This window comes from Coregonus lavaretus (assembly GCF_964263955.1).
Source record: "Coregonus lavaretus genome assembly, chromosome: 19".
Taxonomy (NCBI): Eukaryota; Metazoa; Chordata; class Actinopteri; order Salmoniformes; family Salmonidae; genus Coregonus; species Coregonus lavaretus.
In genome coordinates this window covers 40,734,909-40,760,724 of record NC_140006.1, presented here as the reverse complement: position 1 = coordinate 40,760,724, position 25,816 = coordinate 40,734,909, and the positions used below count along the sequence as shown (strand labels likewise).

At 45.2% G+C, this 25,816-nt stretch overlaps 1 protein-coding gene and 1 long non-coding RNA gene across 3 annotated transcripts in view; one reads left to right on the top strand and one right to left on the bottom strand.

The window, feature by feature from the left end:
* Positions 1 to 12,948: 12,948 nt before the first annotated feature.
* The window catches only part of LOC311146476 (protein shisa-like-2A), a gene marked incomplete at both ends in the record, with an annotated part of 38,485 nt that continues 25,617 nt past the window's right edge, over positions 12,949 to 25,816 (top strand). The window contains 2 exons of the mRNA XM_084182982.1: positions 12,949 to 13,130; positions 15,941 to 16,077. Coding sequence (XP_084039108.1) covers positions 12,949 to 13,130; positions 15,941 to 16,077 — 319 coding nt within the window. The remainder of the gene's footprint in view (positions 13,131 to 15,940; positions 16,078 to 25,816) is intronic.
* The window catches only part of LOC311146880, a 46,927-nt gene continuing 39,283 nt past the window's right edge, over positions 18,173 to 25,816 (bottom strand). The window contains exons 2-7 of one of the 2 annotated variants that reach the window (XR_014614722.1): positions 21,946 to 22,004; positions 21,688 to 21,832; positions 21,464 to 21,575; positions 21,326 to 21,345; positions 19,208 to 19,279; positions 18,173 to 18,437 (exon numbers count right to left, since the gene is read on the bottom strand). This is a non-coding gene — a long non-coding RNA (uncharacterized lncRNA). The remainder of the gene's footprint in view (positions 18,438 to 19,207; positions 19,280 to 21,325; positions 21,346 to 21,463; positions 21,576 to 21,687; positions 21,833 to 21,945; positions 22,005 to 25,816) is intronic. The other variant, XR_014614723.1, reaches the window with a different exon arrangement.

Below are 25,816 nucleotides of genomic sequence, written 5' to 3'. Positions count from 1 at the left end.
TGGAACCACCAAGACTCTTCCTAGAGCTGGCCACCTGGCCAAACTGAGCAATTGGGGGAGAAGGGCCTTGGTCAGGGAGGTGACCAAGAACCCGATGGTCACACTGACAGAGCTCTAGAGTTCCTCTGTGGAGATGGGAGAACCTTCCAGAAGGACAACCATCTCTGCAGCACTCCACCAATCAGGCCTTTATGGTAGAGGTGCCAGACGGACGCCACTCCTGGGTAAAAGGTACATGACAGCCCGCTTGGAGTTTGCCAAAAGACACCTAAAGACTCTCAGACCATGAGAAACAAGATTCTCTGGTCTGATGGAACCAAGATTGAACTCTTTGGCCTGAATGCCAAGCATCACGTCTGGAGTAAACCTGGCACCATCCCTACGGTGAAGCATGGTGGTGGCAGCATCATGCTGTGGGATGTTTTTCAGCGGCAGGGACTGGGAGACTAGTCAGGATCGAGGCAAAGATGAATGGAGCAAAGTACAGAGAGATCCTTGATGAAAACCTGCTCCAGAGCGCTCAGGACCTCAGACTGGAGCGAAGGTTCACCTTCCAACAGGACAACGACCTTAAGCACACAGCCAAGACAACGCAGGAGGGGCTTCGGGACAAGTCTCTGAATGTCCTTGAGTGGCCCAGCCAGAGGTCCGGACTTTAACCCAATCGAACATCTCTGGAGAGACCTGAAAATTGCTGTCCGGCAACACTCCCCATCCAACCTGACAGAGCTTGAGAGGATCTGCAGAGAAGAATGGAGGAAACTCCCCAAATACAGGTGTGCCAAGCTTGTAGCGTCATACCTAAGAAGACTCAATACTGTAATCGTTGCCAAAGGTGCTTCAACAAAGTACTGAGTAAATGGTCTGCATACTTATGCAAATGTAATATTTAAGTTTTATTTTATTTGATAAATTAGCAAATATTTCTATAATCCTGTTTTTCCCACAGCTGCCCAGCCTAACGCCTTGATCACACCGACAGCGTCGTTACGATTTGATTCTATCATTTAACCCAACATGCAGAATATATTCTATAATTTGTGCCATTTAAAATTTTCAAATTACTTTTGAAAGATATATTTTCACAGGTGCAATGTACTGTAGGCAGGTTGGTGCAAACTTCTTGGATCATAGACAAAGAAGATACGTGTGTTATGTCTGCACAGCAAGCCTTCAGTCATGGTGACCCCAAACCACAGGAGGCTGCTGAGGGGAGGCCGAAACAGAGCAAATGGAATGGCATTAAACACATGGAAACCATGTGTTTGATGTATTTGATACCATTCTCCTGATTCCGCTCCAGCCATTACCACGAGCCCGTCCTCCCCAATTAAGGTGCCACCAACCTCCTGTGCCCCAAACATCACCTTTGTAAACCAATCCTGAGCAGAGAAAGAACAACATGCATCAAAGTTGTATACACTTATAAGGCTCTGTTTTCGGCTGGCGTTGACGCCTCGATCACACCAACAGAGTGATTGTGCCAAATAATACGCATCATCATCTGGATATGTGTGCAACAAAAGTTCAACATTCACCTTCTGCTACCATTTCTGTCAAGCCGTCAACGCATACAGTTTGATGCATACATTAGATAAATCTAACGTATGCACCACACAGAACGCACTGCAGCTGCCTCTGCAACACAATGCTGTAAGGCAAACTCAGCGTTCCATTGGAAATTAATGTACTTCTGGTGTAATAAATACAATAACGGTGTGATCAAGGCGTAACTCAGAGGCACGTTCCAAAAAATGGGCAATGTCCCAATTATCTCTCCTTCATTAAACCACCCACTGGTACCATTTCATCTCTTTATTTTAGTTTGACTTCAAGTGCAAAAGGGAATATGTGTCAGATTAAAGAAAATTACAAAAACAACAATAATCTTGAACACCAATGCTGGGCTGCAGATCGACCAACCACAGTCACAGAGGAGGTGGCAGGTAGCCTGGTGGGTAGGAGCGTTGGGCCAGTAACAGAAAGGTTGTTGGATCGAATCCCCGAGCTGACAAGGTACAAATCTGTCCTTCTGCCCCTGAGCAAGGCAGTTAACCCACTGTTACCCGGGCGCCGAAGACGTCCATTAAGGCAGCCCTCCGCACCTCTCTGATTCAGAGGGGTTGGGTTAAATGCAGTTTTACAACTGACTAGGTATCCCCCTTTCCATGGTTGGTGTTCAGGAGGATGTGTAAGATGTGTACTTGGTGGGACCTCCTCTGGTTGGTCTATGGAGCTTCAGCCAGGCATTAAGGCGGCGTTAGTGTCAAACGCTCTTTGGCAATTTCGACTTGTAAAAGCTATTTTCCAACACTGGTGCCAGGGTTGGTAATTTACCTGTTTTATAGCAGCTCGCTTGCGCTGAGGTGGGAGGGGTGGGAGGGGTGGAAATATTTGAGATGCGTCCTTAAAAACATGCACCAATACGCCAATTTCAAGCAGGCTACTGGTGACATATAACGCAATTGGCTATTGTTTTGCAAGCGGAGGCGCACAGTAGCCTAATCAATAACCAATGTTTTATTAAACTATCACGAACAGGAAAAAAGTCAACAGACGTTCCCGTTTGGACATTATTTTTGTCCATGCAGCTTCTGTGAAAAGTGTGGACTCATTAGGCCTATGTGCAACGCCCATTGAATGAAAGGTGTCAGTAGGAAGTCAGATAGTGTGTGGGCATGACTGTATTCGCAGTTCCATCCTACACTCATACAACCAATGATAAATCAGTGTTACGCATTAAACACTGCGTGTACTGTATGCAAGCGGATCCATTAGTTCAAACGGTTCAGATTGTCTTGTCAAAGCTCTATCCCGTAGATCAGATGGGGGGTACTAAGGAACATTAAGTAACTTGGAACTTTAGATTTGCTTCCTGTCGATCCATTAGGAGGCATGTCTCTTAATGTTGGGCACAATGTGTCCCAATGGATCACTTCTCTTCTTCTACTGCATAATGATGGACTCACATCATTTACTCTGGCAGTATGCATGCAGGTATTTATATGCACGTACACGTATATTCATCATACATTCAACATATTCTGCCTCATTCAATGAATGGGTGGCTTTCCCAGTCATGCTTGCAAATGTCCTTAACTCTTATGTCAGGTTGAGAGTTCACCATGGATGAATAGCAAAGAAATGCTGAAGAGATTGAAGCCAAACTGATTTCTCATATAAGATTGCCATGGTGATTGCTATCTGAGATCTATTATATACAGTGGGGAAAAAAGTATTTAGTCAGCTACCAATTGTGCAAGTTCTCCCACTTAAAAAGATGAGAGAGGCCTGTAATTTTCATCATAGGTACGCGTCAACTATGACAGACAAAATGAGGAAAAACATCCAGAAAATCACATTGTAGGATTTTTAATTAATTTATTTGCAAATTATGGTGGAAAATAAGTATTTGGTTGGTCAATAACAAAAGTTTCTCAACACTTTGTTATATACCCTTTGTTGGCAATGACACAGGTCAAATGTTTTCTGTAAGTCTTCACAAGGTTTTCACACACTGTTGCTGGTATTTTGGCCCATTCCTCCATGCAGATCTCCTCTAGAGCAGTGATGTTTTGGGGCTGTCGCTGGGCAACACGGACTTTCAACTCCCTCCAAAGATTTTCTATGGGGTTGAAATCTGGAGACTGGCTAGGCCACTCCAGGACCTTGAAATGCTTCTTACGAAGCCACTCCTTCATTGCCCGGGCGGTGTGTTTGGGATCATTGTCATGCTGAAAGACCCAGCCACGTTTCATCTTCAATGCCCTTGCTGATGGAAGGAGGTTTTCACTCAAAATCTCATGATACATGGCCCCATTCATTCTTTCCTTTACACGGATCAGTCGTCCTGGTCCCTTTGCAGAAAAACAGCCCCAAAGCATGATGTTTACACCCCCATGCTTCACAGTAGGTATGGTGTTCTTTGGATGCAACTCAGCATTCTTTGTCCTCCAAACACAACGAGTTGAGTTTTTACCAAAAAGTTATATTTTGGTTTCATCTGACCATATGACATTCTCCCAATCCTCTTCTGGATCATCCAAATGCACTCTAGCAAACTTCAGACGGGCCTGGACATGTACTGGCTTAAGCAGGGGGACACGTCTCGCACTGCAGGATTTGAGTCCCTGGCGGCGTAGTATGTTACTGATGGTAGGCTTTGTTACTTTGGTCCCAGCTCTCTGCAGGTCATTCACTAGGTCCCCCCGTGTGGTTCTGGGATTTTTGCTTACCGTTCTTGTGATCATTTTGACCCCACGGGGTGAGATCTTGCGTGGAGCCCCAGATCGAGGGAGATTATCAGTGGTCTTGTATGTCTTCCATTTCCTAATAATTGCTCCCACAGTTGATTTCTTCAAACCAAGCTGCTTACCTATTGCAGATTCAGTCTTCCCAGCCTGGTGCAGGTCTACAATTTTGTTTCTGGTGTCCTTTGACAGCTCTTTGGTCTTGGCCATAGTGGAGTTTGGAGTGTGACTGTTTGAGGTTGTGGACAGGTGTCTTTTATACTGATAACAAGTTCAAACAGGTGCCATTAATACAGGTAATGAGTGGAGGACAGAGGAGCCTCTTAAAGAAGAAGTTACAGGTCTGTGAGAGCCAGAAATCTTGCTTGTTTGTAGGTGACCAAATACTTATTTTCCACCATAATTTGCAAATAAATTAATAAAAAATCCTACAATGTGATTTTCTGGAAAAAAAATCTAAATTTGTCTGTCATAGTTGACGTGTACCTATGATGAAAATTACAGGCCTCTCATCTTTTTAAGTGGGAGAACTTGCACAATTGGTGGCTGACTAAATAATTTTTTTCCCACTGTAGTGTGGACCTGTGAACATCAATAAAGACCATGGCATGAAGCTGGATAATTACTCTCTTAGAAAAAAGGTGCTATATATAACCTAAAAGGGTTCTTCTGCTGTCCCCATAGGAGAGCCCTTTGAATAACCCTTTTTGGTTCCAGGTAGAACCCTTTTGGTTCCAAGTAGAACCCTTTTGAGTTCCATGTAGAACCCTTTACACAGAGGGTTCTACATGGAACCCAAATGAGTTCTACCTGGAACCAAAAAGGGTTCTACCTGGAACCAAAAAGGGTTCTCCTATGGGGATAGCCGAAGAACCGTTTTGGAACCCTTTTTCCAAGAGTGTAGTGTTCATCAGTGAGGTACGAATGACTCATATCAAAGTCGGTCAGTCACAGAGGAGTCAGGCTATCTTTAACCTGGTTTACCATAGATCTAGTGTCTTCTATCAAGTCCTACATGCAGGCTGCTTTGAACCCATTTTAGTATCGTTACATCAATCATGTGTAGTATGTGTTGAAAAATCTTTTAACAATTCTGTGTAGACCCCTTTCTGTGTTTGCAAACATTGGCGCATGAGGGCGATGCACGCAAGTTGGTGGCAGAAGAAGGGGGAGTTCTTATAGAACACCAGCAAAAAAAGCCTCTATTTAAATGTTGCTTATGAGTGCATTTCACACTACTTTTGGATTATAATTGGATTTTAAGGCTCGTATGAATGTCCTGCTTAATATAATGTTTGCGTCATCATCGCAAATCATCTGCATTATACTTAAAAAACACTTCGACTTCAACCAGTAAAATGGCTCTTTGGATAGCTTTTGCTACGGCCTATATCAATGAGTGTTAGCATTCTAGCTAACAACTGCTGCATCTAAAATAGTTATAATGCAAAGATCACTACCAAATACAATCTTAGCGACTGTTCAAGCAAAAATCTAAACACCATTGTAAGCGTATGAGAACCGCAAAAAGTTATTTTGTTTAGAAGTAATAAAAATGAAAATCTAGGTTATGTTGAATGGGCGCAGATGGCGTTGGATATCTTGCTGCAGCCAAGAGTCACGTGCATCTGTACATGACGTCAGTGTGTCGTTTACTAGAAAAGGGTCAATTACAGCATGTAGGTGGAGGGAACTATATTGATGATGGAGATTTGAGAATGTTCTTTGGTTGATAGACAGTTGTCTCTATTAGTCACAGAGATATCGTTACAGAGATATCGTAACAAAGATATCGTTACAGAGATATCGTTACAGAGATATATCGTCGCAGAGATATCGTTACAGAGATAACGTTACAGAGATATCGTCACAGAGATATCGTCACAGAGATATCATTACAGAGATATCGTTACAGAGATATTTTCACAAAGATATCGCTACAGAGATATCGGCACAGAGATATCGGCACAGAGATATCTTCGCAGAGATATCGTCACATAGATATCGTTACATAGATATCGTTACAGAGATATCGTTGCAGAGATATCTTCACAGAGATATCATTACAGAGATATTTTCACTGAAATATCGCAACAGAGATATTTTCACAGAGATATCGTCACAGAGATATCGTTACAGAGATATTGTTACAGAGATATCGTTGCAGAGATATCTTCACAGAGATATCAGTACAGAGATATCTTCACAGAGATATCGTTACAGAGATATCTTCACAGCGGAAATGGAGGAAAACTAGACTCCCTGCGGACCTGGCATCTTTTCACTCCCTCCTCTCTACATTTTCTTCATCTGTTTCTGCTGCTAAGGCCACTTTCTACCACTCTAAATTCCAAGCATCTGCCTCTAACCCTAGGAAGCTCTTTGCCACCTTCTCCTCCCTGCTGAATCCTCCTCCCCCTCCCCCCTCCTCCCTCTCTGTGGATGACTTCGTCAACCATTTTGAAAAGAAGGTTGACGACATCCGATCCTCGTTTGTTAAGTCAAATGACACTGCTGGTCCTGCTCACACTGCCCTACCCTATGCTTTGACTTCTTTCTCCCCTCTCTCTCCAGATGAAATCTTGCGACTTGTGACGGCCGGCCGCCCAACAACTTGCCCGCTTGACCCTATCCCCTCCTCTCTTCTCCAGACCATCTCCGGTGACCTTCTCCCTTACCTCACCTCGCTCATCAACTCATCCTTGACTGCTGGCTATGTCCCTTCCGTCTTCAAGAGAGCGAGAGTTGCACCCCTTCTCAAAAAACCAACACTCGATCCCTCTGATGTCAACAACTACAGACCAGTATCCCTTCTTTCTTTTCTCTCCAAAGCTCTTGAGCATGCCGTCTCTAGCCAACTCTCTTGCTATCTCTCTCAGAATGACCTTGATCCAAACCAGTCAGGTTTCAAGACTGGTCATTCAACTGAGACTGCTCTTCTCTGTGTCACGGAGGCTCTCCGCACTGCTAAAGCTAACTCTCTCTCCTCTGCTCTTGTCCTTCTAGACCTGTCTTCTGCCTTTGATACTGTGAACCATCAGATCCTCCTCTCCACCCTCTCCGAGTTGGGCATCTCCGGCGCGGCTCACTCTTGGATTGCGTCCTACCTGACCGGTCGCTCCTACCAAGTGGCGTGGCGAGAATCTGTCTCCGCACCACGTGCTCTCACCACTGGTGTCCCCCAGGCTCAGTTCTAGGCCCTCTCCTATTCTCGATATACACCAAGTCACTTGGCTCTGTCATATCCTCACATGGCCTCTCCTATCATTGCTACGCAGACAACACACAACTAATCTTCTCCTTTCCCCCTTCTGATAACCAGGTGGCGAATCGCATCTCTGCATGTCTGGCAGACATATCAGTGTGGATGACGGATCACCACCTCAAGCTGAACCTCGGCAAGACGGAGCTGCTCTTCCTTCCGGGGAAGGACTGCCCGTTCCATGATCTCGCCATCACGGTTGACAACTCCGTTGTGTCCTCCTCCCAGAGTGCGAAGAGCCTTGGCGTGACCCTGGACATCACCCTGTCGTTCTCCGCTAACATCAAGGTGGTGACCCCATCCTGTAGGTTCATGCTCTACAACATTCGGAGAGTACGACCCTGCCTTACACAGGAAGCGGCACAGGTCCTAATCCAGGCACTTGACATCTCCCGTCTGGATTACTGCAACTCGCTGTTGGCTGGGCTCCCTGCCTGTGCCATTAAACCCCTACAACTCATCCAGAATGCCGCAGCCCGTCTGGTGTTCAACCTTCCAAAGTTCTCTCATGTCACCCCGCTCCTCCACACACTCCACTGGCTTCCAGTTGAAGCTCGCATCTGCTACAAGACCATGGTGCTTGCCTACGGAGCTGTGAGGGGAACGGCACCTCCGTACCGTCAGGCTCTGATCAGTCCCTACACCCAAACGAGGACATTGCCTTCATCCACATCTGGCCTGCTGGCCCCCCTACTGCGGAAGCACAGTTCCCGCTCAGCCCAGTCAAAACTGTTCGCTGCTCTGGCACCCCAATGGTGGAACAAGCTCCCTCACGACGCTAGGACAGCGGAGTCACTCACCACCTTCCGGAGACACTTGAAACCCCACCTCTTTAAGGAATACCTGGGATAGGATAAAGTAATCCTTCTACCCCCCCTTACCCCACCCCCTCAAAAAAATAAATAAATAAATAAATAAACATGTTGTAAAGTGGTTATCCCACTGGCTATAAGGTGAATGCACCAATTTGTAAGTCGCTCTGGATAAGAGCGTCTGCTAAATGACGTAAATGTAAATGTAATTAATCGCTACAGAGATATCATTACAGAGATATCGTCACAGAGATATCGTTACAGAAATATCATTACAGAGATATCGTTGCAGAGATATCTTCACAGAGATATCTTCACAGAGATATCGTTACAGAGATATCGTTACAGAGATGGGCAAACTACATACTGTAGCAGCAGGACCTAGGAGCACAACAGGACTACCTGACAGAATTGATTGATTTGTGTTCTCGATCAAACATTAGTGTGGGTTGTTTTCCATTTTCATTTTTTTTCCCCCAACGTGTGTCAGCACCATAGATGGTTCCACCAGGGACAGAGCCGCCGTTCTGCCACTCAGCCATGATGGTGGACACTATCGACCCAATGACGCCAAGAAAGGCCTCTCAGACCTACCAGATCATTGGGGATGAATTTGTCCAATTTGCCAGCTTCAATACTTAATGGGTTTACTGTCCTCCCTGGGAGGAAGCCTCACCTTTACCACCTCAGCAGGGAGGCTTTTTCACCTTGACAAGTTCACCATTCAACTCAACCTGGCAGCCATGTAAAAATTCCTCCCTAATTCAGAGGTACAGTATGTAAAAGCCACAAAGCATGACAGCTCATGGGAGGATGACAGGTCCCTTCCATTTCAATTCCAGAAAGTAAACCCAATTTCAATTCGGAATTTCAGTGTACTTCCTGAATTGACGGGAATTGAAATGGGATTGACCCCAACCCTGTACATTTTACATTTTAGTCATTTAGTAGACGCTCTTATCCAGAGCGACTTACACTTAGTGAGCGCATACACTTTTTTTTTCTCATACTGTTCCCCCGTGGGAAACAAACCCACAACCCTGGCGTTGCAAACGCCATGCTCTACCAACTGAGCTACACGGGACCACTGCTACAATATGATGAAGAGCAACTGTAAGTTACTTGATTGCATTTCTAAACACATTATAGATGAATACATTGATTAATTGAACACTATAGAGATATCTAGATTAATAGCCTAATAGATTATGCAAAATGACTGGGTGAGTCATTTATAAATCAGCCCCGTGGAGAGTTCCACCCTGGACAGCACACCTGCAGCTCTATCATAGAGCTTGTCTTCTTCTCCTCCTCTTCTTTTTCTTCTTCTTCTTCTTCTTCTTCTTCTTCTTCTTCTGATTGAGGCCATTGTCTTATGTCAGGTAGAGCGATGATTCCGCGCTTTCTGAATCGTCGCGCTACCTGACATAAGACAATGGCCTCAATTATTGTCGAAGACAGTGAAGACAGTTTCACTGCTCAATACAACTCTTTAGGAGATGAGACAGTGTTCCTTTGTTTTGATCCTGACTCAAGAGTCCTTGGAGAGCTTTTAAATTCATCATCAACAGGCTATTATAACAGTTTCACTGTTTGAGTAAGAAACGTTTTGTTCTGAGGAGTATTTCTGTCTGTAATAAAGCCCTTTTGTGGGGAAAAACTCATTCTGATTGGCTGGGCCTGGCTCCCCAGTGGGTGGGCCTATGCCCAGTCATGTGAAATCTATAGATTAGGGCCTAATGGATTTATTTTAATTTACTGACTTCCTTATATGAACTGTAACTCAGCAAAACTTTGAAATTGTTGCATGTTGCGTTTATATTTTTGTTGAATATAGTTTCAGACAAATGGCTACTTTGTATTACAATAGACTAGCCCACACAAGAGGATCAGCAATCAAAATGGGCTGTCAATCATAACAATTAGTGTTTCTTATGTCCCCATCTAATGAAACATTACAGTTTTTCTCGATTGCTAAGACACATTTCTTGAAAGCTGCACTCCTTTTCTCTTAACTGTGAACACAAAACCCAATTTTCAAGCTACATTCACAAAACCTCAGACTCTTCTTGCAAAACCAAACTTTCACCTCAAAACAGTTCAATCTGTGCTCAAAACTGAACTATGTTGTCAAATCGTGCCCCGAGTCAATCAAAATTAAAAACACTACTGAACAGTCACTAAACACTACGTAGAAAAATAGAAAACACAATGCTCAGGACATGAAGCTGGAGAAATAAATGTTTATTGTTCACTGTAGGCTAAATGCATGTTGCAAAACAAAAAAAAACTGTGCATTTAGCACTTGTACAAAAAGACAAAACAGAAATCTTGTGCATTTACATGTAGCACTTGTAAAAACAAACAGAAATCTTATGCGTTTGCCACTTGTGTACAGTAAGCCCATGTAAAAATAAAGTACAAAAATATACAAATAAGTGCATTACTCAGCCACAGCATCATGTCTCCGTACTGGGTCAGGCCACAGGACTTCATCCACATCACAGGCCACATTTTGTCTGGCCAGGCAACGGGGGAAAAAACCCCTGGCATGCCGTATCCAGGCTTGGCATGCCTCCACACCTATGTCACCACAGGCAAGTCCCATGGATTGCAGGAGATTTACCCTGGTGTAAGGTTGGCGTTCATATACCTTCCACCGCCATGAGGAGAAGAATTCCTCAATGGGGTTTAGGAAAGGGGAGTACGGTGGAAGGCAAAGATTGATAAAACCTTGGTTCATATTGTACCACTCTCTAACCTGGAGGGCTCTGTGAAAACTCACATTGTCCCAAACAACAACATAGATGGGATGCTCATCCTGCTGCCCTAACAAAGCATCTCGCATGTGATTGAGGAAAATGAGGAGCTGGTGAGTGTTGTAGGGCCCCAGGTTGGCATGATGGTGGACAACCCCATGATTGCTGATGGCAGCACATAATGTGACATTGCCACCACGCTGCCCAGGAACACCAACAATGGCCCGATGGCCAATCACATTACGGCCTCTCCTTCTCCTTTTGGTGAGATTAAACCCAGCTTCATCCATGTAGATGTATTGATGGGGTCTTTCCATTGCATCCAGTTGAAAAACCCTCTGTAGAAATATATATAGTTTTGTAAGTGATACGGAAAAAGTGATTTAGGCCACTACAGTAAATCACTACTTAGAGTAATCAACATTGAATGTGTCTGGATATATGCCAACCTGTACATACTGGAATCTTTGCTCTTTGACTCTGTCTGAGTTGCGATCAAAGGGCACTCTGTATAGCTGTTTCATGCGCAGTCTGTTGCGCTTGAGGACACGATCAACAGTAGAGAGGCTGACACTGTTGATACCCTCAAAATTTAAATGGTCCTCAATGATCTTCTGCTGAATTTCGCTCAGTTTAATGGCATTGTTCTCATGGACCATATCAACAATTAGGGTCTCTTGGTGTGGGGAGAACATACCTGTCCTCCCACCCCCATGTGGCAGTCTTTCAATTCTACAAAAAGAGAACATGGAGTTACAAAAAATATACATGGAATACTAGGCCTACAAACAGTTAGACCAACCCTCCATTACAATACTACAGTACATTGGTACAGTGATGTACTGAAATATATATTTACTTACAGTATACTGTGGTACAGTATATAGTATGTCATACAGTAATTGCTGTCAACATTTACATACTGTACTATAATGTCAAAAAAAGGTAATTACCTGTTCTCTTCTCTAAATCTTCGGATTATGGTGGACACAGTGAATCTACTGATGTTTGGTTGTACCCTTTGTCCAGCCTCCCTCATGCTCATACCATGGACAAGAACATGGTCAATCACAGTAGCTCTGATTTCATCAGATATTACTGTTCTTTGTCTTCGCTGACCACCTCGACCACCTCGACCTCCTCTCACACGAACTCTTCCTCTCAGATTTCTATCCATTGTAGGGCCTCACAAACCAGTGCTCTCTGAACTGGCTTACTGTATATGTTCCCTCACATCATTAGCCACAAGTGTGATCAATTTTGAGTTGTTGTGTTCAAGTGGTGACACCTGTGCTCTAATTGTGTTTGACTTTTGTCACCTGTGCTCACCATTATGCAGCACGGGTGCATCACAATGAAAATGTGTTGGCAAGTTATGTCTAAACAGGTGAAAAGTGCTTATGGTTTTGCCAAAAGAGTGATTGATTCAATCAGTGGGTTCAGGCAACTGAGCATTTGGTTCAGACAATAGGGTTTAGTGTTTTAGCAATTGAGAAAAACTGTAAGTGGTTTGAAATGAAGTTTCTATTCATTTATTCCCATTGTAGGCTGTTGTATCAGAGATAGTGAGAGAGAGAGAGAGAGAGAGAGAGAGAGAGGGAGAGGGAGAGAGAGAGAGAGAGAGAGAGGGGGGGGGGGGGAGAGAGAGAGAGGGAGAGAGAGAGAGAGAGAGAGAGAGAGAGAGAGAGAGAGAATTCTATATGGTACATCGGGATGCAGTTTGACCACATTTCTCTGGCATGCTCGGAATATGAAGCCTACTATTTTCAGCAAGGACACGTTGTGCGCGACATTGCAATAAAAACCTTACACAGCTAAGGAAATTGCCTCATTACCTCGAGAGTGTTTATCGTTTTTTTACCAGGATGACTGCGAATTGCACAAGCTACTACAGCGCAGAAAATGCTTTTGTGAATGGCTTTTCTTGCCCTAAAGCGGGAGGCGATGCGCGCGCGGTATTCTGCTGCGGATTTAACGATATAAAGTATTGCTGTGATGATCCCAACAGTTTTTTCCCCTACGAGTATGCATACATGTGGTGGCTTAGGTAAGGAGTTTATACGTATCTTTGATTTGATGTTATACCAATTCATCCGTTTTATTTTGCCAAATAGCATTACCCTATCTTGGGGAAATCTCATTCACTGCACACACAGCACAAATGCTACTAAGTAAAGATAATGCTGGACTTTTTAGTTTGTATAATGTTTGATATTGTGATGACGCACACCTGTTATAGGTTACAGTAGGCCACTGTATATTGAGGGAATCTGATGCAAGGTGAAAAGTACCTAAATTAAATGTGAAAATGAAAACAGAAAAAGTGTACATTTTCCCCCCACAATACTCAATACTGTATCCAGGGGCGGACTGGGACCAGAAATCGGCCCTGGTATTTCTAACATACCGACCCATGTTTTTCCTCGAGGCCCCCATTAATAGCAAAATAATGGCCCAAATGGACCAGCCCATCTGACGTTTGCCCGAAATGCTGGATGGCCAGTCCGCCCCTGACTGTATCACCCCAAGAGAGTGCAACCTATTATCTGTCTTCCCCATCACCTCTCTCTCTGCTCTCCCCTGCCTTTCCCTCTCTGTCTTCCCCATCACCTCTCTCTCTGCTCTCCCCTGCCTTTCCCTCTCTGTCTTCCCCATCACCTCTCTCTCCTCTCTCCCCTGCCTTTCCCTCTCTGTCTTCCCCATCACCTCTCTCTCTGCTCTCCCCTGCCTTTCCCTCTCTGTCTTCCCCATCACCTCTCTCTCTGCTCTCCCCTGCCTTTCCCTCTCTGTCTTCCCCATCACCTCTCTCTCCTCTCTCCCCTGCCTTTCCCGCCATGTCTTCCCCATCACCTCTCTCTCTGCTCTCCCCTGCCTTTCCCTCTCTGTCTTCCCCATCACCTCTCTCTCCTCTCTCCCCTGCCTTTCCCTCTCTGTCTTCCCCATCATCTCTCTCTCTGCTCTCCCCTGCCTTTCCCTCTCTGTCTACCCCATCACCTCTCTGCTCTCCCCTGCCTTTCCCTCTCTGTCTTCCCCATCACCTCTCTGCTCTCCACTGCCTTTCCCTCCATGTCTTCCCCATCACCTCTCTCTCTGCTCTCCCCTGCCTTTCCCTCTCTGTCTTCCCCATCACCTCTCTCTCTGCTCTCCCCTGCCTTTCCCTCTCTGTCTTCCCCATCACCTCTCTGCTCTCCCATGCCTTTCCCTCCATCTCTTCCCCATCACCTCTCTCCCTGCTCTCCCCTGCCTTTCCCTCTCTGTCTTCCCCATCACCTCTCTCTCTGCTCTCCCCTGCCTTTCCCTCTCTGTCTTCCCCATCACCTCTCTCTCTGCTCTCCCCTGCCTTTCCCTCTCTGTCTTCCCCATCACCTCTCTCTCTGCTCTCCCCTGCCTTTCCCTCTCTGTCTTCCCCATCACCTCTCTGCTCTCCCATGCCTTTCCCTCCATCTCTTCCCCATCACCTCTCTCCCTGCTCTCCCCTGCCTTTCCCTCTCTGTCTTCCCCATCACCTCTCTCTCCTCTCTCCCCTGCCTTTCCCTCTCTGTCTTCCCCATCACCTCTCTCTCTGCTCTCCCCTGCCTTTCCCTCTCTGTCTTCCCCATCACCTCTCTCTCCTCTCTCCCCTGCCTTTCCCTCTCTGTCTTCCCCATCACCTCTCTCTCTGCTCTCCCCTGCCTTTCCCTCTCTGTCTTCCCCATCACCTCTCTCTCTGCTCTCCCCTGCCTTTCCCTCCATGTCTTCCCCATCACCTCTCTCTCTGCTCTCCCCTGCCTTTTCCTCCATGTCTTCCCCGTCACCTCTCTCTCTGCCCTCCCCTGCCGTTCCCTCCATATCTTACCCATCACCTCTCTGCTCTCCACTGCCTTTCCCTCTCTGTCTTCCCCATCACCTCTCTCTCCTCTCTCCCCTGCCTTTCCCTCTCTGTCTTCCCCATCACCTCTCTCTCTGCTCTCCCCTGCCTTTCCCTCTCTGTCTTCCCCATCACCTCTCTCTCTGCTCTCCCCTGCCTTTCCCTCTCTGTCTTCCCCATCACCTCTCTCTCCTCTCTCCCCTGCCTTTCCCTCTCTGTCTTCCCCATCACCTCTCTCTCTGCTCTCCCCTGCCTTTCCCTCTCTGTCTTCCCCATCACCTCTCTGCTCTCCCCTGCCTTTCCCTCCATGTCTTCCCCATCACCTCTCTCTCTGCTCTCCCCTGCCTTTCCCTCCATGTCTTCCCCATCACCTCTCTCTCTGCTCTCCCCTGCCTTTCCCTCTCTGTCTATCCCATCATCTCTCTGCTCTCCCATGCCTTTCCCTCCATCTCTTCCCCATCACCTCTCTCCCTGCTCTCCCCTGCCTTTCCCTCTCTGTCTTCCCCATCACCTCTCTCTCTGCTCTCCCCTGCCTTTCCCTCTCTGTCTTCCCCATCACCTCTCTCTGCTCTCCCCTGCCTTTCCCTCTCTGTCTTCCCCATCACCTCTCTCTCTGCTCTCCCCTGCCTTTCCCTCTCTGTCTTCCCCATCACCTCTCTCTCTACCATCCCCTGCCTTTCCCTCTCTGTCTTCCCCATCACCTCTCCGCTCTCCCCTGCCTTTCCCTCTCTGTCTTCCCCATCACCTCTCTCTCTGCTCTCCCCGGCCTTTCCCCTTTCTTTCTCTCGCTAATTTTTCACATTCTTCTCTCTCCCTCGCTCCCCCTCTCTTTCACCTTCTCTGTCCATCACTCTCTCCCGCACTTCCCCTAATCTCTTTCTCTCCTATCCCTATCTGTCTCTGCTTCTTTTTCTCCATCTCTCTCCATCTCTCTCCTTCTCTCTCCATCCCCGTCCCTTTCCCCCTACACGCCATCCTCTTTCTCTGCCCCCTGTTCCTCCATCTCTCAGTGTCGGGGCCCTGATAGGTCTGTCCATAGCAGCAGTGGTCCTCCTGGCCTTCCTCATCACAGTCTGTGTCCTCTGCTACCTCTTCATCGCCACCAAGCCCAGTCGCCTTGACAATGGCCTGCCACTCCGAGCACCAGGTGGGTAACATCTGGCCAGAGGTGGGCTAAGGTCTTGAAACATAATCTAAAGGTGTTGGATGGGAAACATACATTGCCTTCGAAAATTATTCAGACCCCTTAACTTTTTCCACATTTTGTTACGTTACAGCCTTATTCTAAAATGGATTAAATATTATTTTATCTCAGTAATCTACCCACAATACCCCATAATGACAAAGCAAAAACGTTTTCTTTTTTTTCTTTTTGCAAATTTATTACAAATAAAAAACTGAAATACCTTATTTACAGACCCTTTGCTATGAGACTCGAAATGGAGCTCAGGTGCATCCTGTTTCCATTGATCATCCTTGAGATGGTTCTACAACTTGATTGGAGTCCACCTGTGGTAAATTCAATTGATTGGACATGATTTGGAAAGGCACACAGCTGTCTATATAAGGTCCCACAGTTGACATTGCATGTCAAATCAAATCAATTTTTATTTGTCACATGCACCGAATACAACAGACCTTACAGTGAAATGCTTACCTACAAGCCCTTAACCAACAATGCAGTTTTAAGAAAGAATACCTAAAAAAGAAAGAAATAAAAGTAACAAATAATTAAAGAGCAGCAGTAAAATAACAGTAGCGAGGCTATATACAGGGGGTACCGGTACCGAGTCAATGTGCGGGGGCACCGGTTAGTCAAGGTAATTGAGGTAATATATACATGTAGGTATAGTTATTAAAGCAGGGACTGGGAGACTAGTCAGGATCGAGGCGAAGATGAACGGAGCAAAGTACAGAGAGATCCTTGATGAAAACTTGCTCCAGAGCGCTCAGGACCTCAGACTGGGGCGAAGGTTCACCTTCCAACAGGACAACGACCCTAAGCACACAGCCAAGACAACGCAGGAGTGGCTTTGGGACAAGTCTCTGAATGTCCTTGAGTGGCCCAGCCAGAGTCCGGACTTTAACCCAATCGAACATCTCTGGAGAGACCTGAAAATAGCTGTGCAGCAACGCTCCCCATCCAACCTGACAGAGCTTGAGAGGATCTGCAGAGAAGAATGGGATAAACTCCCCAAATACAGGTGTGCCAAGCTTGTAGTGTCATACACAAGAAGACTCAATGCTGTAATCGCTGCCAAAGTTCCTTCGACAAAGTACTGAATAAAGGGTCTGAATACTTATGTAAATGTAATATTTCCGTTTTTTTTTTTTTATAAATTAGCAACAATTTCTAAAACCCTGTTTTTACTTTGTCATTATGGGGTATATTGTGTAGATTGATGAGGGGGAAAAAAAACAATTTAATCAATTTTAGAATAAGGCTGTAACTTAACAAAATGTGGAAAAAGTCAAGGGGGCTGAATACTTTCCGAAGGCACTGTAAATATGATATTGTATGGAAAATACACAAACCTTCATTTTAGGGCCATCGCGGATACAAGTCAGTTGACCCTTATCACACCAGGCACCTTGATGAAAGCCCCCAACATAAGGAAATTGAAAGTGTCTTTCTTCTGGAACCAAGTTACATGTTCCTCAGTACACAAACAACAATATAATGAGTCATACCAAGCGGTGCTGGGCCCAGTCAGGTCTTTGACACATTCGCCCTCTCCCCTGCTGAAAGATCAGCCACAAAAATGTTGGCACCATTGTAACAGGTTGTAATCAAGCCCTGGTCTCCAGCATGGGAAGAGGAAGAGGAATACTTGGTGGCTAGGTATTCTCAGGTAGGAATATTCCAAATCTTGGCTCTGACACACACACATACACACACACACACACAAACGCAAGCATTGCAGGTCCATCAACCCATCTAAATACCTCTCACACCCTACAGTAACCTGTGGAGCATGGAAACCTTCATAAACCGGTTCAACTTTTGTTCAGAAGCTGTTTATCGACACTTTATAGTGTCCTGTAATGATTCGTTTGAAGTGAGACACCTTCGGTCATTCATAACACATCCATAAAGACTCTATATAGTGTGACAGTGTACTTACTTTGAAGTCAGACACCTTTTTTTCATTCATAACACCCTACATAGACATGAGGCAAATGTAGTAAAACACTTAAGGAATTATCACTGTCAGCTAAAACAAATAAATGTTCAAGACAAGTTTAAACCAAACATTTCCTTTTATTTGTACATGTTAAACCCCTTCTCATTAATACTCCACCTTATCACCCTCCCTATCCCTAACACATGGGATGTCAAATTAAAACGTTATAACAATACAAATACATTAAGTAAAAAAAAAAGTCCAGCAATGCAATTACACTGAACATTACACAGGGCTGTGAACAGTGTAGCTTGACCCTGAGCTGGCCGACAAACGGTTCTGGCCTCTCTTCCTGCTGGAGGCACTGCATGTTGGTTCCAACCTTCAAAGTAACAACAAATAAAGTTAGCAGGCCTGTTAGGAAAAGCCTTTGTCACATCACCTGGATAAGGGCATTTCTGTGCTGCACTGATAGGACAGGTTGACTGCATTGTCAGTGGTGGAAAAAGTACCCAATTGTCACACTTGAGTAAAAGTAAAGATACCTTAATAGGAAATTACACAAGTAACAGTGAAAGTCACCCAGTAAAATACTACTTGAGTAAAAGTCTAAAAGTATTTGGTTTTAAATATACTTAAGTATCAAAAGTAAATGTAATTGCAAAAATGTACTTTAGTATCAAAAGTAAAAGTATAAATCATTTCAAATTCCTTATATTAAGCAAACCAGATGGCACAATTGTTCGTGTTTTTCTCATTTGCGGATAGCCAGGGGCACACTCCAACCCTCAGACATAATTCAGAAACAAAGCATTTGTGTTTAGTTAGTCCGCCTGATCAGAAGCAGTAGAGATGACCAGGGATGTTCTCTTGATAAGTGCGTGAATTGGACCATTTCTGTCCTGCTAAGCATTCAAAATGTTATGAGTCCTTTTGTGTGTCAGGGAAAATGTATGGAGCAAAAAGTACATAATCTTCTTTAGGAATGTAGTGAAGTAAAAGTTGTCAGAAATATAAATAGTAAAGTCAAGTACAGATACCCCAAAAAACTACTTAAGTAGTACTTTAAAGTATTTTTACCTAAGTACTTTACACCACTGTGCATTGTAGAAATGGACCTATTATATGTTATTATTTAGCCTGTATACTTACAGGTTGTATATAAGGGAGTCGAAAAATTTCTCCATCTATTCTATATGAAGATGGAGGCAGGACGGCAGGCACCTCTGTCACGATCGTTGAACGGAGTAGACCAAGGCGCAGCGTTGAAGGCAAACATACTTTATTATCCAAAGTGATAACACGAACAAAACAATAAACGAACAACGTGACGTCCTAGGTTAAACAACCAACACGGAACAAACCAAACGGAATAAGATCCCACAACACCTGTGGGAACACAGCCTGTCTAAATATGGCTCCCAATCAGAGACAACCAGCAACAGCTGACACTCGTTGCCTCTGATTGGGAACCACTCTGGCCAACATAGAAATAGAATACTAGACTGTGACCATAGAACAAAAACACATAGAATCTACACACCCTGGCTCAACATATAGAGTCCCAGAGCCAGGGTGTGACAGTACCCCCCCCTAAAGGCGCGGACTCCGATCGCGCCAACCAAATACCACAGGGGAGGGACCGGGTGGGCACTCCGCCTTGGCGGCGGATCCGGCTCCGGGCATGATCCCCACTCCCTCTCTAACCCCCCCAAGTACCACTGGTCCGGTCTGGCCCTGCTGACCGGAGCTGAACTGAACACTGGTGGAGCGGATTGCTCTAGCTCCGGCGTGGAGCAGCTGACCGGTGCCGGACCAGGCACCGGTGGAACAGGCACGGGCCGTGCCGGACTGACGACGCACACCACTGGCTTGGTGTGGGGAGCAGGAACGGACCGAGCCGGGCTGACGAAGCGCCCCACTGACTTGGTGCGGGGAGCAGGAGCGGGCCGGGCCGGGCTGGCGATGCGCACCATAGGCTTGGTGCGGGGAGCAGGAACGGGCCGGACCGGGCTGGCGACGCGCACCATTGGCTTGGTGCGGGGAGCAGGAACAGGCCGGGCCGGGCTGGCGACGCGCACCATTGGCTTGGTGCGGGGAGCAGGAACAGGCCGGGCCGGGCTGGCGACGCGCCCCATTGGCTTGGTGCGGGGAGCAGGAACGGGCCGGGCCGGGCTGGCGACGCGCCCCATTGGCTTGGTGCGGGGAGCAGGAACGGGCCGGGCCGGGCTGGCGACGCGCCCCATTGGCTTGGTGCGGGGAGCAGGAACGGGCCGGACCGGGCTGGCGACGCGCACCATTGGCTTGGTGCGGGGAGCAGGAACAGGCCGGGCCGGGCTGGCGACGCGCCCTATTTGCTTGGTGCGGGGAGCAGGAACAGGCCAGGCCGGGCTGGCGACGCGCACCATTGGCTTGGTGCGGGGAGCAGGAACAGGCCGGGCCGGGCTGGAGACGCGCACCACAGGCTCGATGCGAGGGACAGGAACAAGCCGGACCGTACTGGGGACACACACCACTGGCCCTACGCGGGGATCAGGAATGGGCCGGACCGGACTGGTAACACACCCCAGTACCTCTCGCCGTGCCTCTACACTTTCCTTCCCCTCTTCGACCAGTGGCCCCCGTAACCTGGCGGCCTCCTCTGCCAACCCGCTGGGCCGCTCTGTCGCGGTCTCCTGCTGCCCCGTCATCCACGGCGTTAGCCCCCCCCTAAAAAATTTATGGGCTTCACTCCTACCCGTGGACCAGGTCTCCAAACTTCTCGCCAGCCTTTCGCCCTTCTGCTTCCACGTCAAGCCCCTCTCTTCCTCACCCGGCTTGACCCAGTCGAGGAGGCGCTGGATATCCGCTAGGGATTTCCCTGGCGATGGCTCCTGGACCCGCTGCTTGGTCCAGTTCTGGTGGGATCTTCTGTCACGATCGTTGAACGGAGTAGACCAAGGCGCAGCGTTGAAGGCAAACATACTTTATTATCCAAAGTGATAACACGAACAAAACAATAAACGAACAACGTGACGTCCTAGGTTAAACAACCAACACGGAACAAACCAAATGGAATAAGATCCCACAACACCTGTGGGAACACAGCCTGTCTAAATATGGCTCCCAATCAGAGACAACCAGCAACAGCTGACACTCGTTGCCTCTGATTGGGAACCACTCTGGCCAACATAGAAATAGAATACTAGACTGTGACCATAGAACAAAAACACATAGAATCTACACACACTGGCTCAACATATAGAGTCCCCAGAGCCAGGGTGTGACAACCACCTTCAGGCCAAATGAGTCTACAGGGGAAAACATCAACTTATTGATGTGATCAGGAAAACGTATTGGATCAGGACATTATGTCAAATTCCTTTAGAACAAATAATGTGGCCTGGTATGTTTTTCAGGTTGTCTTACCATTAGAAGTGTTTAAGCATCCTTTGCCAGGCCACTTGCCCTCTTCTCCTCCTATGGAAGAGAAAAACTCACGTCTGATGCCACTCCGTCACAGGTCACCCCTGAGGAAACACTAAAGATACATATTTTTTAACAATCTCCAAGAGTGAAGAGATGGCTGCTCAAAAATAAACTTAAACCATTGCATTAAACGTCTTAAATGACAGGTCTCTGTCTGAACTAACCTGTCAGCAATGTCAGCAATCAGTTCAGCAGTCTGGGGATGAAGTTGTTGAGGAACGGAATGAGGTAGAGGAGGACATCTCAAGCACTTGGGTTTGTGGGGACAGCTCGGTGCTCAGTGCCTTCCTTGGCTATCTTCCTAGAGAGCTTATTAAACAGAGATAAGAGTCAAGGCAACATAACATGAGAACCAATGCAAAGCAATACAAAACAATTAGGCCTAGACCTAGCTAGGTAACTGGTTTCTGACCTAGATTCACCTTAAATATATCTTAATCAGGACCTGATTTTCCAATCTGTTGTCCTGCGCAAACAGTGTCTGTAATAAAAAAAAAGATGATTAGTTAGCTAGAGACAACCTAGTCCTCTTTCATTTACACATCTCATGACGTGGCTATGAGACGTGGCTATGAGATATAATGTAGTAAAGTATCTAGGGGTATTTTTATTTAGTGGAGCCTGCTAGCTAGATAGATACATTTCGTATCGGTATAGCTAGCGTATGCTGCTAACGTTAGCTAGCTATCTATCACAGCAGTTGCTGTGAAGTCACCAAAATGATTTGAAATAACGATTGAGGTAGCCATGTAATCTAGCTAAACACTTAACTAATTTAAATTACCATAAAAATAGCTTAGTTCAACAGTTTTTTTTTACAGTGGCACCACAAGTGGGCATTTGATTTGCGAACTCCAACACATGTGCGCTACAGAAACACTTCAAAAATATAAACTATTGGAACCAAGACTTTAAAATAACTGATGTTGGCACAAGATGTAGGGAATGTTGGAACATAACTAACGAAATTACAGTTAACGAAAATGCATGCCTAATCCAGTATAAACAAATGTATATAATTTATTATACAAGAAACAAAATTCACAAATTCTACAGCACAACAGCACAAGTGTAAAACTAACAATGGCTCAATAATCCATGCCTTCTGGGAATGTTATGAAGTCCAAAAGCATATTTCAAGACATGGAATATAAGGATGCAGTGAGATACCCGATGGGTTGGACGATACTTTTTTTGTCAATCATCTTGAAAAAAACATATACTCGACACAATGGAAAGGTCAAATGCTTTATTATCTAAATGTTGAAAGTGCGTGGGGCGATGGAGAGAAACAAAATGGTGCAGTTTGAGGCCATGTGGCGAAGAGTGATGCGGGCAATGGAGATGGGGGTGTGAGCAGGTGGGTCTGGGCAGGTGTGATGTCGTTAATGTTTTTGTGTGTCTGTATTCTGTCGTTTGTATGTGTAATTAAACACTGCTAACCAAACAGTGCTAGGTGCATGTGCACTTGAATTAAAGGGTAACTACACTAAAAAATTCAACATTTCTTAGATTTTTCCCAGACCTCAAAATTGGTCTCCTGATATGGTTTAAGCATTGTTGTGATCATAGAACATCCAATTCTGGGTTTTTTCTTTTTTAAATGTGTGGTTTTGAGAGCGAAAGCCAGAAAAAACAGGAGGAAATCAGATACCCGGAAAAACAAAACCAAGAAAATTTCATTTTGGAGAAAAAATATGAATTAGGCAACAAACAAAATAAATCTGATTTTAAAAGCCCCTACCAACATTTGAAAGTGTTTTGCTGTGCATGACTGCACTTTATAGTGTGTGTCATCCTAGAGCACAGCATTTTGGTGAAGGTTGAGGTCAGGTCCAATATTGACTAAATTATTATATTATATTATATTCACTATGCACCCAAGAGGGAAAGAAGTTGGGCCATCCTAGAAATGTTTGAATTTAGAGTAATATAATATAATATATGCCATTTAGCAGACACTTTTGTCCAAAGCAATTTACAGTCATGCGTGTATATGTAACCGGTGAGAAACAGCTCGCTCTGAGACCTTGAAGTAGTTTCCTTGTGGAGCGATAGGTAACAATGCTTTGTGGGTGACTGTTGTCGATGTGTTCAGAGGGTCCCTGGTTAGAGCCCAGGTTGGGGCAAGGAGAGGGACGGAAGCAATATGTTTACACATACACTTTTAGGTATGGGTGGTCCCGGGAATCGAACCCACTATCCTGGCATTGCAATGATCTACCAACATGCATGACAAGCTTATAGATGCTTGTGAAGCCTCAATTTAATATGATTTATAAAGCCTTTATTAAGCAGTGCTTATGTCACCGTTTATAAAACACAGGTTTATGTCAAATTTGATATAGTGGGTTATGTCACATTTGACATAATAATAAATAATAATAATATGCCATTTAGCAGACGCTTTTATCCAAAGCGACTTACAGTCATGCGTGCATACATTTTTGTGTGTGGGTGGTCCCGGGGATTGAACCCACTACCTTGGCGTTACAAGCGCCGTGCTCTATCAGCTGAGCTACAGGTGGTTATGTCACACAGTTATGCCACATTAATGAACCCTTTATAGAGCATGACATACGGTTATAGATGATTTGTGACACATTTATGTAGTACTTATGAAGGCTTTATAAAGCCTTTATAAGCTGCACTTCATTTAAAGTGGGACCAAATTGGTCAACTGTAATCCAATAACAGTTGCGTAATGACAAGCATTATAGGCAATGTTATATCCCAGAGCAAATCAATGCACCCAAATGTCAAGACAATGTCAAGAAGTCGGCCAATCAGAGCACTTACATAGCTAGAGTTCCCTTGGCTAATCACGTCGAGAGAAAGTGCAAGTGTTATTGGATTACAATTTCATAATTTTAACAGATTTATATCCGGAAAATAGCGTGATATACAGGTAACACATCTGAGGTCAGTTTGACTTGAAAAACATTTCTGCCCGCGATACTGACGGCTATATCGGTCCACTAATACAGGACTAGTAAAGGCCCAGTGCACTACTTTTGTGGGGGAAAAAAATATTTAACAAAAATATTATTTTTTAATTCAGATTTTTCAGGAGGTGCTGCAGCATTTTCAGCAACCCTACTTCCCACGGCTATGTGTGTGTGTGTGTGTGTTAGGGTTGAATAGGGTGAGATTTCCTTACAAAAGCAGTTTAAATCTGGCTTCTCTACAGCCTCTCTGCTATCTGCATGATCAATCATCAACACTCAGTTTGGGGACAGACAGTGCATCTCAGTATGGAGTGCAGTTCACAATGCATGTATCATCTCATCATGGTAACCTTTTTTTCTTATGACAGGTAGGCCTAGATTTGCTGCAGCATAGCCCTTGCTACAGTAATATAAGGACCGAATGCGTGTCTAATTTACCATCTCCATCTGGCTTTCGGGGTCACCTTATTTTTTGATTTTCGATTTTGTTATTTTTAAACAGCCTATTACTGAATATTGTTGCTGTAAATCAGCGCGCATGCAAGCAATCTTTCGCACTCACAGTCTTTCTCACTCTCTATCAATTCCATTCAAATTGCATCCAAAATACATCATCCTGTTCAAGATTGATATATTATATATTGGTTGACAATGTGACACTAATGTCGATGAAAATTCGCAAATCAACTTGATTGGAGGTACACAACACACTCCCCCCACCCCTTCGTCATGATCTGTCGGCTGTTACCGAGAACCACTGTATCGGATTTTTTTACAGGGTCGGCATTAGGGTCGTCAGATAATTTCTTGCCCAAATTTTGCTCAAATTCTGGACGTCGGATTGAAACAAGGCTACAGCGTCCATAAAGTGACCATTAGATCCATTAGATCCATTTAAACTGAATACGTTTGTAGGTGCAACGGTTTTTATTAAATTCACAATTTACCGCTCTCCCAATATAAACCAATGATGTGCTAGCTTTTTGTAGCATTTCTGACAATGCTAACATACAGTGGCTTGCGAAAGTATCCGTATTCACCCCCCTTGGCATTTTTCCTATTATGTTGCCTTACAACCTGGAATTCAAATGGATTTTTGGGGGGGTTGTATTATTTGATTTACACAACATGCCTACCACTTTGAAGACGCAAAATATTTTTTATTGTGAAACAAACAAGAAATAAGACAAAAAAACAGAAAACTTGTGCGTGCATAACTATTTAACCTCCCTACGTCTGTCTGCCTTTGACTCATTTCTCTCTGCCTCCTTCTTTCCACTCCTTTCCTCTTTTGACCTCACCCTCTCACTGTCCCCCCCTACTCACAAGGCAGGCAATACGCTTG